Source organism: Molossus molossus, unplaced genomic scaffold (assembly GCF_014108415.1).
Source record: "Molossus molossus isolate mMolMol1 unplaced genomic scaffold, mMolMol1.p scaffold_m16_p_14, whole genome shotgun sequence".
Classification (NCBI taxonomy): domain Eukaryota; kingdom Metazoa; phylum Chordata; class Mammalia; order Chiroptera; family Molossidae; genus Molossus; species Molossus molossus.
In genome coordinates this window covers 7,673,457-7,689,106 of record NW_023425349.1, presented here as the reverse complement: position 1 = coordinate 7,689,106, position 15,650 = coordinate 7,673,457, and the positions used below count along the sequence as shown (strand labels likewise).

Here is a 15,650-nt window from a genome sequence, read left to right as displayed (position 1 = left end):
CCATGCCCCATGCCAGCTCCTTGCTGCTTGGACCCTCTCAGCTCCGTACAGTGGTCCTCACAGGGCCACCCCTTCCTTATCCCAACAGGGCTGCGCGCACAGCTAAGCCTAGTGTGACCACCACTGTCCCCTGGCTGTCCATGCTGGCTCCGCAGGCCTGAGTAAGACCCTGGTGGTCTCCTGGATGCCCCACTGCTGGGGACATAGTTCACGCTCCCCAGGTGGTCTGTGGAGACCCCTCACTGTGGGGGGTTGTTGAAGAGATCACTCCTTCCGTGTGCTACTCTCTCTTCCCTTTTATAGTCTCTGAATGGGTGAGGGGCTCAAGGGCTGGGAAGCCAGTCTTCACCGTTCACCCTGGAAGTACACACCTGCTTTGTTCTGAAGTCTCATCTTGGTAGGCTGATATGTCAAGGTCAGACAGAGGAGCTGAGACCCAAGCCGGTTCCGCCTGCCTCCGCTGCCCAGCTCCTCATGCGGCACCGCTGGCATCCCTGGCATCCTTGTTCCCTGTGGCCTGGGAATCTGGGCCTCTGACTCCAAGCAGAAGACGGCTGGGCCTCCCCACAGTGAAGGGTGATCTTGGCTCACACTGGGGCCATGGAGCTGCATGTGTAAGAAACAAAGAATGCATGTGAATGCAAAGGGGACCCGCTCCCAGGCTCGACCACGAAACCTGGCCAGAGAAAGGTTTCAACACAAACAGACTCTGTGCAGAGGGGCCCCGTGTCCCGGCGTGCCACAGGGCACTGGCAGACCCAGAGAAGGGCCAGTTCTGGGTCTGGGAACAGGCTCCGAGCAGGTGAAGGAAAGAAGCCGAGAGGGACCCCCTTCAGGATGGATGGAAGTATGCCCTGTGCCTCGCACGTTCAGGGTGGTGCTTTCAAGAGCTCAAGTCACGGCAGTTCCTCTTCTCCACTGAGGAGACGACCATGAGCTCCCAGCTCCGCCCTGGGCAGAGGCTGCGCTGGAACCAAGTCTTGTGACTCCCAGTTGAGTGGTTTCGTCTCTTCCACAGCTGCCTCCCATTAATTTTCGACGTGCGAGACTTGGAAAGCACCCTCGAAGGCAGCCGTGAGCCTGCCCGACTGCTGAGATCAGGCAGTGCTCTTGGATGCTGCTGGAAACCCCTGGGACAGGACTCCCCATCCCAGCCCGTGTCCTCAGCCGAGCCGCCGCCTCTGCAGCCGTGAGCACACGACCGAGCACCCGCTGTGTGCCCAACCCTGCTGGGCACTGGGAGAGCCCCTGCCTCAGAGAGCTGGCATCTGCTGGGAGCGACGGGCAGGCCACAGGACATCACACACGATTACTTAGTTACCAATGGGCGGGTGCGGTGCAGGCCAGGTGCCGGCCACCTGAGAGCAAGTGACAGCAGGCCTAGACGCTGGAGGAGGCTTACCGCCCTCGACGCGAGGACTCGGACAGACACGTGAAGCCTGGGCTCGGCTCTTGGTGCCGCCCGCGCTGCTGTCTCCTCACCCCCGAGACAGGACCAGGGCAGCAAGCTTTCCCTCCATTCTCCTCACCGGGCAGCGTCCTGGCACGGGCTGGCGGACCGGGTGGCGGCGAGGTCCCCCAGTTGGCTGTCTCTCGACGCGGATCGGAGAAAAGGGGGGCATTGCTGTGTTTCCGCCGCGGAGATGGGTGCTGCCTGCGCAAGGCCCCCCGGAGGGAAAGGGCTGCTGGGGGGGGGGGGGCGACTGCCTCTGAACACTGTGCCTTCCTAGGAACGACAGCTGAAGCCAGAGGGCTTTCCTCCTGTGCCTGCAGGGGTCCTCTCGCAGTTGTCCTAGTGACCCTGGTCCAACAAGTCCTTCCAGCCGTGGTCTTCCCGCCCCACAGACGCTGCTTTCCTGTCTGCCCCAGCCTTGCCTCTTCTCACGGAGCTAACACCCCTGGTCTCGTCCCTCCTGGGGTGCCAGACACCCCCGTGCTGACGTCTGTCTCCCGACTCAGTCCCACACTGAGCTTCCCCGCGGCTCCTGGAGTGACTGGCACCAGGGTCATCCCGAGTCCCCCTCCCACCACCACCTGCTGGTCCATCTCCTGGATGCCTCTCGTCCACATCTCCCTCCCAGCCTGAGCTTTCCAGGGTGCAAGTCTGAGCACTTGACTGACCCTCCTAGAAATCTCTGCATCTTCCCTCATTAAACTCTGAGTCCTTCATCACCACACCCTTCCCCCGCTCCCCACTCCACACTGGTCCATTCCCCAGCTCAGCTCTTCAGCCAGGCTGGTGCTCCGCGTTCCTCCAGCAGCCGGCTCTCTCCCGGGTCTTTGCGTGTGCTGCTCCCCTGGCTCTGCGGGGCCCCAGCGCCAGGAAGTCCCAACCTCCAGGTCCTCCCTGACCTTCCCACGTTCCCAGTCCCACGTGGCGGCGTTGAGCGAACAGCAGTCCTGTGAGGAGGTGTGGCCAGGCCTAAATGAGGTCCCGTGTATACGCGTTCAGCTTAGTCTCTGGCACTTTGTAGATGCTCGGTGAAGAGGCCGTTACCATTACCACCATCGTTATGGGCATGGTGGTTCTGCTATGGGTGTACTTATGCTAGTACTGCAGATCTGTGAGGACGAGTCTCCTATCAAGGCGTGTGTCCGTCCTGGGTATAATGATCTGGTTGCCGTCTGTCCCCCACCAGACTGGACACTGTGAAGGCGGAGTGTCAGCTCTCCAGAAGGCCTGGCAGAGGCGCCTGGCCCGCAGCTGGCACAGGGTGGGGAAACCTTTGCTGCAGGAAGGGGGGGGAGGCACGAGCCCCTCCTCACAGGGAGTCTGCCAACCCAGGTTGCTGTCTCTGTTTTGTGGACATAGACGTCAAGCCCAGAGTGCGAGGTGACTTGCCCAGGTTCACTGGGCCTGCACGTGGCCGAAGCTGAGGGGAGCCAGGCCTGCCTGCTGTCCATCAGCCTTCACCCTGTCCGCTCCAGAGCCGTGACGAGGAGCCTGTGCTGTTTTCTCTACCAATCAGCGAGTGGTCTGTGGGCAGCATGTCGGTTTCTTAAGAAAACTGTAATGAAAACCAGATTTTTTTTCCTACATGATATCTCGTTCCCCACAGACTGTCAGTTCTCATATATTCCAATAAAACTGCTAAAGAAACAGCCACTTAAAGAGCTTTAAAGATTATTCATGGAAAAATTATGCTGAGGAAAAATAGAGCAATCCTCTGAGATAGTCAAGCCACACGGTCAGTTTTTCCAGCTGCTCGTGCCATATCGGCCCGGCAGCAGGGACCACACTGCTCAGTGAGGCCAGAGCCCCGCTCATGCTCACCGTCCCCACCCCTGCCCCGGCCCCTGCCCGCAGGACATGGAGAAAACACCCACCAGCCACCCAGCTCAGACAGCCTCCTGGAGACACGTGTCCCGGGCACTGTCACGTGGTGGCCGTCCAAGGCGTGGTGTGGCCGGAGCTGAGGCCTTTCAGTAGCAGAGAGCAGCACTTACTGGCAGGGGCCACCCCCATCCCTAGGCCCCAGCTGAATGGAAATTCTTCTGCTTCCACGTCAGATGCAGGCTGCTGGTCAACAGTGAGGAGGGATGGGCGTGGCCAAGACCCAGGGCCTCCAGAACAGCGTTAGTTTGACACTGGGCCCTGGGAGATCACAGCCTCTTCTGCGTGTGCCCCCCGTCCTTCCCCCAGCAGTGTTGGGGGGCATCTGAGGCCAGGCATGCCTCCCAGAGCCATCCAAGGCAGTAAGAAAGGGGGCAGACCCTGGCCTTGTCCCGGGGAGGCAATGGCTGAGTGGAGGCTTGGGGACTCGAAGGTGGGATCAGAGCAGGAGTGGGAGCCACAGGGAGACAGGCGGGAGGAGCTGTCAGGAGTGAGCAGGAAGAGCCTCGCGTGCCGAGAGCAAACCAGCACCCTTCCCCGCGTGCCAGCTGTGCTCCCCGTGTCCCTTCCGAAGTGCAGTAGTCGAAGTAGCCACTGCATAGGACTCGATGAGCTGGGACATGGGAGAGTGTGGACAAGGCCAGCACACAGGTGGTCCCTCACCTTCCCTTTCCCAGCAGCAGCAGCTGGGCCTTATTCAGCACATGTTTCCTGGCGGAATCCCTCCTGCTGCTCAGATCACCTCCTACACGTCACTGTGTTCCTTCTCCCTCCAGTTTTCACCAATGCCTGACCTTTGAACTGCAGAGCTCCTCCCCACCACACTGTAGCCTGGGTTCAAGTCCCACGTGTAGGAGACACGTAAGCCCTAGTGTACGTGCACCCACCTCGTGGACTGCAGCCCATGCACACAGCTTGATTATCACCATTATTATTGCTACAACACCACGGAGTCCAGCTCCAGTTCAAACCACGAGGGGAGGGGCCATGCGACTTGACCTTTACAAAATATTTTCTGAACCCAGGGTGGGAGCCAGAGTGACTCAGGCAGAGACTGTAATCCCGCTGATAAACAAGGCGATTCCTCCCTCTGCACGGAGGGGTCACATTGAGCAACATGAGCAAAACAAAAACAAAGCAGGCAGCTCCATCCTTCCTCTCCCTCTGGGGCCGCGGCACAGGACGTTTCCTCCGGACAGAGCTTGCTGTCGCCTCGACTTTGTGAGCAGAAGCTCTTCAGGGAGCTCTGGAATCTCGGGGGAGCATGCCCAGCCCCACCAGAGGCGATGGGGTTGGAACCTGCAGGGATGGGCCGGCACCGTTCCCACACGCGGCCCGAGGACTCGGCACCTGCCCGGTTAGGGACTGCGGCCTCTAGAAGCTGGTGGGCTGTGGACCTGGCCAGGCAAGTGCGCACACCATCGTCTCCTCGGGCAGCTTCAGCGCCTCCACACACTCCTCCAAGGCCTTCCATGGGCCTGGCTGGTCGCGGGGTCCAGGTCGGGCCTGTCTGCGTTCAGGACAGTGAGCCTCGTCGTGGCGCTCCTGTCCACGTGGACTGTACACACAGTGGGCCCATAGACTGTAACGGAGCTGAAGAGTTCCTGTCGCGCGGGGACGTCACAGCTGTCCCGATGTCCTAGCGCGACGCGTTACCCGCGTGCTTGTGTGATGCTACTCCCGCCAGTCATGGAAAGTGCAGCAGGTACAATCGTTTGGCATGCGTGAGCCTTGACAGTGATGATAAATGACCGTGACTGGTTTGTATTTACCATACTTCTAGTTATTGTAGAGGGATTCTTTTTGCTGCTAAAAAGAAAAGCTGTTTGACGGAGACCAGGACGCTGCGTCGCACCAGCAGCTGCCTCCTGTTTACCGAGCCGCGATCGGCATTTTCTCTGGTGCGTGGCTCCAGCTCAGCAGTAGTGTTTGTGCAGTAGGCTGGACCGTCCAGGCTGTGTCCATGCACTCTGAACACGTCCCTGTCATTAGCAGCGCATAGCACTGTTGGTCTGTCAGAGCCCTGTTCTTGAGACCCCACACGCAGGTTGCTGGGACGCCACATGCAGGCTGGAATTGGGACCGAGACGGTGTGCCGTCTCCTCCACCAGGCCGGAGCCCAGGCGGCTGCACCCAGAGGCAGTGTGGCGGGGCCTCCTTGCTGAGGTTCCTCGGGCCACAAACAGCAGCATCACTAGCATGCCAAGGGCTCTGGGGGGAGCCGATGAGTGTTCATTGGTTTTGCAAAATTGAGGTCATTGAAAATATCATTAGGTGTGGAACCAGATTTGTAGCGAGTTGAGGGGCGAGTGAGAGGGACAGAAGCAGAGCGACGAGCAGTGCGCGCGTCTGTGTGGAGAAGCGTGGCCGACAGGGAGGGAGCTGCCGGGCCCGGGCCCATGGTACAGAAAATGGGAGACAAGAGTGTTTGTGGGCTGGAGGAGGGGCAGCGAGAGAAGGGGAGAGTGACGGAGCGATTCTCAGAAGGTGCAGACGGACCGGAGAGAGAGCGGAGCCTGGGATGGAGGCAGCCCCTCCCGAGGCCCCCCAGGAAGGCTGGTGGGGTAGGGGCGCGGAGATCGCAGGGCCAGATGAGAGATGAAGTGACGGCCACTCTCATGGAGCAGAGAGCACCGTCATTGGAAGCGAGGGGTCCAGGGGTGGTGCAGGGGGCGTAAGGGGAGAGGTGACGTTTGGGAATAGTTGCTGAGGGAAAAAGGGAGAAAGCTGGCCGAGGCCTAGGATGGGGCTGGTGCGGGGCCTTGGGGATGAAGGAGAAAGAGTGTGTGCAGAGTGGGGTGCGGAGGGGAGAAGCGGCGAGACAGCAGCTGGGAGCAGGAGCTCGGAGCTCGGGGAGATGTGCGTGGCCCTGCCTCGTGAACCTTCCCAGGTGCCAGAAGGGAGCTAGGCCATCCAGAGCGAGCAGGTGGGACGTGAACACTGATGAGCCGAGCATGCTGGAGGAACCCGTAGGTCACTGTGGGTCTGCGGCAGCCTGTGCGGAGGGTGTGGAGCCCTGGATGGGCCACGGGCCTCCCGGGCCCCACGGGCCTCCCGGGCCCGGGAAGGTTCCCGCATGGCAGGCAGGCAGCAGCCCTGGTTTGCTGTGTTTGGTGTGCTCTGCAGAAGTGCAGAGGCCCGGCCCCACTTCCTGTCTGTCCCAGGGAGCTGGGCCTTAGCATCTTGGGGTCACCTCCCTAAAAGACTGCTCTTACCGAGCCACAGAGGACAGCACTTCAGAGGACAGCGGTGGTCGGGACCGCACCCCTCAAATAGGGCTGTGGACGCCACCAGTGTGCTCAGAGGGGCTGTGGCCCCAACCCCTGGCTCCGATGGCCCTTGGGGTCCCCAGGACTAAGGCAGAGGAGAACGTGGTAATAAGGATGACAAACAGTTATGAGTGTTGACTATGAAACTGCATACATTACCTCGTGACTCCTCCCAATTACCTGCAAGGTGAATTGAATTATTTCCACTTCTCAGGTGAGGAAACTGAAGCTCAAGGGAATAAGTGATCCATCCAAGGCACCCAGGCAGTAACTGACAGGCCCTCAGGCGGAGCCCCTGCCCACCTGGCTGTGCCCTGGCTCCGTGAACCCTCTGCCTCCCCACAAGCTCTCCGTCCCTTTGCTGAGTGAGCGGGCAGAGAAGAGAAAGTGGCTGTGGAAGGGCACGGGATGGGCACCAGCCTTGGACTCAGAAGACATTCTGTTAAGTCTCAACTCGGTTACCCTGCTGGATGGCCTTGGATAAGTCATACCCCGTCAGGGGCACTGTGCACAGCAGGACACCAGCCATCCTGACTGGGGTCATCCCTGGGAGTGCGGGGTCGGTGTCTCACGAGGAGAAGCCACGGGCTTGGTGAGCCCTGCTCCGCCTCTGACAGCTGGGCCAGGTGCCTGACCCGGGACCTGGGCCCACGTCCTCTGGGCCTCTGCAGCCCCCGTCATCGCGCTCTGCTCTGTTCACAGGCCCCTCTGCCGGCCCCAGTTCCGCGAGGTCCAGCCGGCGGCCCACCTGTCCTGATGCGTCTGTTGCTGGCAGCCTCCCCACACCCCCGGTCCCGAGGCACAGGAAGAGCCACAGCCTGGGCAACAAGTGGGTAACTGGGCAGGCCGCACTCGGGCTCCAGATGGGCTGAGCGTGGGCCCCGGGCTAACGGGAGTGCCTGCCTGCCGAGCCTCCCGCCCCGGCTGGGAGCTGCCGACGGTGCTCTCGGTCTCCCTGGCTGGTGCACTGTCCTCAGGCGGGCACGGGTCAGCAAGCTGGGGTGGCACTGCTGACAGGCATCCCAGCTCGTAGCCGACGGGGACGCAGCAGTGGGACTCCTGCCGTCAGTTGCCCGAGCTCAGTGAGTGCTGTGAACCCCAGAGTCCAGAGGGCACTACGCCTGTCATCCAGGCAGCACTCGGTGTCTCATGGTGCCTGCCAGTCGCAGGGCTCAGGGTCTCTGCTTGCCCGTTGCTAGGACAGTGCACCTGCCGCTGCTTCACCCAGCCCTGTGGGGTTGACAGCTGGGACGTGGGTGGTCCTTGGCATGGCCGGGGCAGCCGTGCCCGTGTCCCCAGGGTATTGGGCACAGGCTCCTGAACAGCTGGACCCATCCCTCCCTCCCTCCCTCCGTTCCTTTCTGCCTGCCTTCCTTTGTCCGTCTTCTCCCTCCCTCCCTCCCTCCCTCCCTCCCTCCCTCCCTCCCTCCCTCCCTTCCTTCCTTCCTTCCTTCCTTCCTTCTTTCCTCCACCACTAAGATAGCCGCAGCTGGAGGAGAAAATGGTTGCTCTCTGAGTGTCTAGGGCTCAGTCTGCAGACACTCTGCCCGTGCCTGTCACACAGGGCCCATGGAGCCCTGCGGCCGTGGAGGGAGGCGCGGTGTGGTGCGCTCTGTAAGACTAGTCCAGGGAGGGTCAGCGGGGCGGAGCGCCTTCCAACTGTGAGGTTGGAGCAAGGATTTGGGCCAGGTGTGTGTGACTCCAGAACCAGAGATGATGACTGCAGGGCCACACTGCCCCTTCCCTACGTGCCCCATCGGTCACAAGCACCACCCACTCACTTGAGCCCCATATCATCCAGGGAGACAGGCAGGGCAAGTGCTGTTAGTCCCCACCCGACAGGTGGGGAAACTGAGGCCCAGATAAAGGATGTGACTTGCCCAAGGTCACACTGTGAGACAGGGCAGAGCCTGGGCTGGTACCTGGTTCCGGGTGGAGGTCTTTGTCCTGCAAGTGCGCCATCTACGCAGGAGCCCAGGGCAGGTGTGACCACTGTTACTCCATAGATATGGAGCGTTGCCTTCTTTCTTCCTTTCCGTTTTCCAGTATGATGTGTCAGTTGAGTGTAGTTGAGAGTAAAAGTGCGACATTCCCATCGGAGAAAGCGAGGCACCTGCTGGACGACAGTGTCCTAGAGTCCCGCAGCCCTCGCAGGGGCCTCGCCCTCACCTCCTCTGCCGTCACCAATGGACTCTCCCTAGGTAAGCGTCTCTGGCCTGCACGTGACAGCAGGTGGCCACAGCCCGGTGTGTGCTCGTGTCTGTCTGTCCCTGTGCAGCGCCCGGTGGCCCCTCACCCCCGCAGAAAGGGCTCCCTGCAGGAGTCACCTGGCCTCTGGGGCGCCATGAAATGCCCTGGGCTCGTCCCCATCCTGCTGGTGGCCCTGAGCATAGCAGGCAGGTGGAGGGAGCAGCCACACACTGAGACCCGCCGTCACTGGTTGGTAACTGTCAGAGCCTGGCTGCTGCCCCGGTGGGGCTTCTGCCCCCAGGGAGCCACAGGTCCAGCAGGCAGGATAGTCGAGGGAGCTATCTGAGGGCAACAGCGGGTTCTCATACGTGTACTTGTCATCACACCAAAAAGTCAGTGAGGGAGGATGAACAAGTGACCTTCAAGAGTGAAACTGCATGTCTGAGCTTCAGCCGGAAATGGTGCTCATGTCGGCTGCAGGGACTGAGCCCTGAGGCCAGGTGGGTTGAGGTCAGAGGCAGAGCTGGGATGGCGCTGTGCCCGGCCTCGGTCTGTCCCCCTGCAGTGCCCAGACCACCTGTTGTTGCTGCCGGCAGACAGTCCTCGGATGGCCATGCCCTCGCGGTGTGCCTGTGCGTCCACAGTCCTTGTGTCTGCATGTCTGTCTGCTTCCCTCCTGGCATTGGAGGCGGTTTAGACAGTGCCAGGCTGGGCCGGCCTGGTGAGGCCGGGGGGGTGGAGGGCCCATGAGCAGGGGGAGGAAGGATGTGTGTGGGGACATGTTCCACTCCCCTGTGAAATGAGGCCAGTGCTGAGGCCACATCAGTCCAGGGGACAGCCGTCTCCCACCACCAGAAAGCCTGTGGCCAACGAGGTCCATGTCTGCCCTCTCTTGGGAGGAGGCCATCCCATGGGACCTGTCAGGCGTGTGCAGTGGTGTGGCGCGGAGGTCTGTGCGCCTCGGCGAGGAGTCCTGGGGCCACCGTGGCAGGGACGGCTGGTTAGAGCAGAGAGCAGGTCTCCTCTCAGACTCCGGAGGCTGAGGGCGTTATGGGTCACCAAGAGGGACCTGTCTGCGGCTCCCCGTGACCTGCTCATGGAGCCCTTTCCTCCCGTGTCCTGTGGGATGGGGTTCTGACCCAGGCGGGGAAACGCCTGAGCATTCAGCTGCACCGCACTGCAGCCCTTGTACACCCTGGAAACTTCCTGAGCTGCGCCCCAGTCCAGGCCCTGCTCTTCCTGAACAGAAAACAGCCAGCGCAGTGCTCCTAGTGTCCAGGCGGGGATCACCTAGTGTCCGGGCGGGAATCACCTAGTGTCCGGGCGGGGATCACCTAGTGTCCGGGCGGGGATCACCTAGTGTCCGGGTGGGGGTCACCTAGTGTCCGGGCGGGGGTCACCTAGTGTCCGGGCGGGGTCACCTAGTGTCCGGGCGGGGATCACCTAGTGTCCGGGCGGGGGTCACCTAGTGTCCGGGCGGGGGTCACCTAGTGTCCGGGCGGGGGTCACCTAGTGTCCGGGCGGGGGTCACCTAGTGTCCGGGCGGGGAGCTTCCGGCTCCTGCATGCGGGCACTCGGGCGTTTTTCCGATTGGAGCTGAGGCCTGGGAGCAGGTGGCCTTGTGCATTGCCCTGTTTGGAGTGAACCGGTTCTCTGTTCTATAACTCCCTTGGGCCTGAGGCCTCCTCATTCCCCCTTTCCCACGCCCAGCCTCAGTGCCAGCAGCAAAGAACCCTGAGCCGAGGCACCTCGAGTTCGGGGCGGGGGGGGGCAGTACAGGGACACATGGCATCGGTGAAGGCCGTGGCGAGCCCCCGAGAAGCAGATGTTGGGTCAGCCCAGGGACGCAGGCCTGAGGGGAGGGTCAAATCCCTCTCTGTGTGTGAACTGGCCAGGGGTCTAAATGGACCCTCAAGGCTTCTAATGCTGGGCAGCTGCTCTGTGACTGGTCTAGCCAAGCCCTGACCCTCGGGGAGGTGCTTATTTGGCCTCTGTCCACAACAGGCCAAAACAGAGGCCTAAGGACCCAGACCCCAGTTGTCCTGGGGCCACAGCTGCAGCCTCCTGGGAGCAGTGGGAAGGGAGCGGTGGGCCCACCTGGGAGCAGAGGGACGGGTGGTGCCTTACACCCTCCCAGGGCAGGGAGCAGACATAAACGCAGCAGAAACCCCAGTGGCGATGGCCCGCGGGGCCAGGAAGCTGTTTTCTAGCGCTCTGTGGAGCTCGAGGGCCTGAGCCCAGCGAGCCAGGATACTGGCCCCCTGGCGAGGCGGCCTTGCTCATTGACCTGTGTTCCTTTTCCAGGCAGTAGTGAGAGCTCAGAGTTTAGTGAAGAGATGTCTTCAGGGCTGGAAAGGTGAGTGTGGCCTCAGCGTGGCCTCCCTCCCAGGGGAGGTGTTCGGGGCCCCAGGGAGCTGGAGACAGCTCCAGGCAAGGACAGCCCCCAGCCTCCCTCCAGGAGCCCAGCCTGGTGAGGGCTCCGGGCTCCTCAGTCAACTCGGCCCAGGGGCAGGGCCAACCGAGGGAGGGTGGGGAGGAGGCCCAGCCCCCTGCTGAGCAGCCTGCTCCTTCTCTGGCCCAGAGCTAGCCCAGGAGCCTGGCAGGGCCAGCGCCTCGCCCAGGGCCGAGCTGCTGGGGAGACCTGGGAGCAGATTTGGTCTGAAATGTGGGCTCTTGAAACCGAGCCGGAGAACGGCCTAGTCTGCAGATGGGCATGTGGCTCCGCCTGGTGGGGTCTGAGAGTGTTGCACCCACACGGCCTCGGCCTTGGGCTGACCCAGCCTGCTGGGCACTGGTGACAGCAAAGTGGACGCCTCAGTCCAGGGTTTGGCTCCCTGAGGGATGCCCGTCGGCCTGGGGAATCAGACCTGCTCTGGAATCCACCCTCGGCTCCCACTCCACATCTTGGTGCTTCTCAGTGCCAGGCACCCCGTGGGCCCTGGGAAACAAGGCCCCGTGAATGGGGAGCTCCATGGTCTCGGCGCCTCCAAAGCTGAGGGACGTCCTGGCAGTTCTGAGGGGAGGCAGGGAGAAACCCAGTGACACAGGAGGTAGTGAAAGGAGGTCCCATCCTTCAGAGGGCCCTCCACTAAGGTGTAGGGGCCTGTGTGCGCAGACAGGCGCACACACACAGTTATACACACTCACACATGTGGGTGAACATAGCCACACACATACATTCACACACATGCACACACATACCTTACACACACACGCAGTTATGCACACTCACACATGCCCACACAGACCTCACACATACACACACACACACAGTTATACATACTCACACACATACACACACGGGTGAACATAGCCACCCATGTACATTCACACACATACCTCACACACACACACACACAGTTATACACACTCACACATGGGTGAACATAGCCCACACACATGCATTCACACACATGCGCACACAGACCACACACACACACACATGGGTGAACATAGCCACACACATGCATTCACACACATGCGCACACAGACCACACACACACAGTTATACACACTCATACACATACTCACATGTGCATAAACATAGCCACACACATACATTCACACACATGCACACATACACCACACACAAATACGTGCCTCACACATACATGTGCGCGCGCACACACACACCCCCTTTGGGGCTGAGCTCCTGTCTCCTCAGTCCCCAGTATCAGCCAATGGCCAGAGAGGAGGTAGGTCCTGCCAGCAAGTCCGCACGGGGCGGAGGATGCCCTGTGGGGACAGGGTCTTGGCCTTCCTCAGCACTCAGGGGACTCTGGGCCACCCTGAGGAGGAGGCTTACAGGCAGGCCAGCGTCTCCCGCCACAGGCCCACCAGGGGACGTGGAGTGGGAGGCAGGCACAGTGCCAAGATCCTGAGTATCATCCAGACCTGGACCTATTCACTGTTCATTGGTCTCTCCCTCCCTTCCTTCCTTCCTTCCTTCCTTCCTTCCTTCCTTCCTTCCTTCCTTCCTTCCTTCCCTCCCTCCCTCCCTCCCTCCCTCCCTCATTCATTCACACATTCCCTCCCTCATTCATTCACACATTCATTTGTCCAGTACCCACTTGCTAAGCAGTGCTCCCTGCCACCGCACCCTGAGGGCAGCAGAAAGAGCTCCTGCTCGCACCCCGCCTGAGGCCAGAGCTGCCGGCAAGGGGGAGAGAGCGGTTCTGACCGGGAGCCGCGTGCGCCCAGTGCGGGCAGCACTGAGATGCAGCGGTTCTTGCTTCTGTCACGAGAACGGGGCGCTAGGGTCCCCATCCAGCCAGATGTCTGTCACAGGTGCTTCCAGGGTGGCATCTCCTGCAAGCGCTGGTCTCCGAACGAGCTCACCTGTGCGGATGCCCAGCAGCCTCCGGGAGCATCCCGCAGAGAGAAGGTCACGTTGCTCACTCTTGGGGCCTGGTGCCTGGTCCAGCCCTTCCTTGATGAGAGGAACAGGAGACCACCTGTTTAGGAAGGTGCCAGAGGGGCTAGGGTGTCCCCCCCAGTCCCTTCCGGACCCACCGCAGTGCTTACCGTCCAGCAGCCAGTGCCTCTTGGCCTCCAGTCTCCACGTCCATCCCTCACCGCCTCTCTTCACGTCTGCCAGAAAGATCCCCCCGCCAGGCGTGTGAGCGTTCCCGACCGTCCTAGAAGGCAGGGCTGACCTCACACGCCCAGACGTCCTGGTTTAACATTCCTTCTCTCACAGTTCAGGGACCTCTGTTCATGTTGCCAGCTGGGCCTCCCTCATTCCCAACCTTTGCCCACCTACTGCTCAGCCCCCCTGGGTCTGCCTTCCACCCTGGCCTACCTCAAGCCACGTGATCCTGCTCTGTGAAGGGGAGCAGATTCCCTCCTCCCCAGGAGCCGGGGCATCACCCTGCCTGGGCCCAGAGGCCAGCACCTGCCCAGAAAGAGCCTTCACAGAAAGCGAGCGCCCCTGGGAGCCGGGCCGGCTGACCCACACTGCTCTGCATCTCCAGCCTGCGTGGGCAGACCGCCGGAACCGCAGCCAGGGCGGCCCCTCCCAGGGCAGTGGGGTGTGAGAGAGGAAGAGGGCCTGGCTTCTCCAGTCCCCAGAGGCCAGGCTAAGGTGAGGGGCAATGCCTAAGCCTGGGGGCCAGGACCTTTACCTGAGTTGCCCACCAGCCCCTAACCCTGGCGACAGGCCTGGCTCCGGCCAGGAAGAGAAATGGAGGCAGAGACCATGCTCACCCCCCCACTGGCTGGAGGGCATGTCTTAGTCACCCTTCATGCCACAGCCAGCAGGCAGCAGGGGGTCCCCACTGTCCGGCCCAGGTTGGGGTCACCTGGGCCCGTCTGGCAACTCTGCCTTCCCCAAGTGTACACACATGGACATGTCAGCCCGCGGCCCGAGGGCAGTCCTTGGATGGCAGCCAGAGCTCAGGCAGCGCCCACGTGGGAGCCCGCACAGTTCTGGGGACCCGCTGCGTGGATCTCGGGGAGTATGCCAGGCGAGGGGTGGCATGGCCACCAACGTTGCTTCTTGCTGGGCATGTGCAGTGAGGGAGGGTTCGGGGGCAGAGGGGACCTTCTGCCGCTGCTCTCACCCTCCCGCCCGCATCCCCTTCGCCGCCACGAGGTCCAGGGCCTGTGCTGGGGAGGGCGGCCAGACCCAGCAAGGCGCCGGTCAGTGCTCAGTCCAGGGCTGCCCTGTCTCCAGAGCCAGGCTGAGGGCAGCGGTGGTCCTGGGCCAGGCCCTCCAGAGCAGAGGCCAGAGTCACTGGGGAGTGAGAGAGGAATGGGGGCCCCTTTCCGTCTCATGGTGCCGCCTCAGCTTTCTCGCCTGTGTCCTGGGAGTGGGGACCAAGGCAGGAGGAGCGGGGTGGCCCTTTCCTTTGTCCCCGTGGACTTCACTGGACGTGGGGACGGGGACGGTGCACCAAGCTGACCTCGAGCAGACCTCGGCTCCTCAGTGATTAAAGGGGAGGACAGGTCAGTCAGGCCCTGGGAAAGGCAGAGGGTCCTTCTTTAGGCCCAATTTGGCCTGGAGGTGAGAACCAGACTATCGGGCTGAGCTAACGTTTTTAATGAAGTTTTTAAAAAGAGGAACAAAGTGGATGCTAAAGATGAACATACATGTAGGTATGAAAACACCTAATATCACTCATCTTGCTTATCTCTGAGTTGTAGGGTTACTGAGTGAGGCTTTTGTTTGTTTGTTTTCTATATTCTCCACTTTTCCACAATGGGTAAATGTTTCTTTTAAAACCAGAAAAATTAACATTCAACTTTTTTTACTGAAGACGTCAGAATTGTTTACTGATCTGTTTTTAAGAGGTAGTATGAAAATGCATCTGAGTTCGGTACGAAGCACTGGGCCACCTCCCCGGCTGGCGTGGCCGGCGTGCCGCAGAGCACGGGTGAGGAGGCGGAGAACGTGGTGGGGAGACGAGGCCGCCCCTGGAGGGAGGGGCAGAGGCTGCTTCTCCCTGCTCCCCGGACAGATTAGGAGCTGGTCACCGCTCCCAGCCGTTTGGGAGGCAGAGATAGGTCAGCAATGGCAGGGAGTGTCCAGTGGGGGCCAGATCAGACTGCAGGTTCAGGGGTGCCCCTGTCGGGGTGCTGGTTAAGCAGAAGCCCAAGGACATTTGGTGAAGAGGATCACCGTGGGCCTCAAGCGGGCCTGGGCCCTGAGGAGGCTGTGAGGCCTGGGCTGTGAGCCAGGAGGGAGAGGCGCCGGGAATGCTTGGTGTCTCTCGGAGTCACTGCAGGAGAGCTGGCTCCAGGACGCACCCTCGTCCCTGAAGTTCCGCGGGCCTCACGGTGAGATCTGGCCTGGCCTCTGCCCACCGCCTGCAGCCGGCCTGCCGCCAGGTCCGCTTGCTGTCTCAGTGACCTTGGCC

General features: G+C 61.3%; 1 protein-coding gene across 2 annotated transcripts in view; it reads left to right on the top strand.

The window, feature by feature from the left end:
• The window catches only part of RALGPS1 (Ral GEF with PH domain and SH3 binding motif 1), a 238,776-nt gene that overhangs the window by 210,061 nt on the left and 13,065 nt on the right, over positions 1-15,650 (top strand). Inside the window, exons 14-16 of one of the 2 annotated variants that reach the window (XM_036261938.1) lie at positions 7,306-7,432; positions 8,650-8,804; positions 11,098-11,149. In XM_036261938.1, the coding sequence (XP_036117831.1) occupies positions 7,306-7,432; positions 8,650-8,804; positions 11,098-11,149 (334 nt within the window). The remainder of the gene's footprint in view (positions 1-7,305; positions 7,433-8,649; positions 8,805-11,097; positions 11,150-15,650) is intronic. The other variant, XM_036261937.1, reaches the window with a different exon arrangement.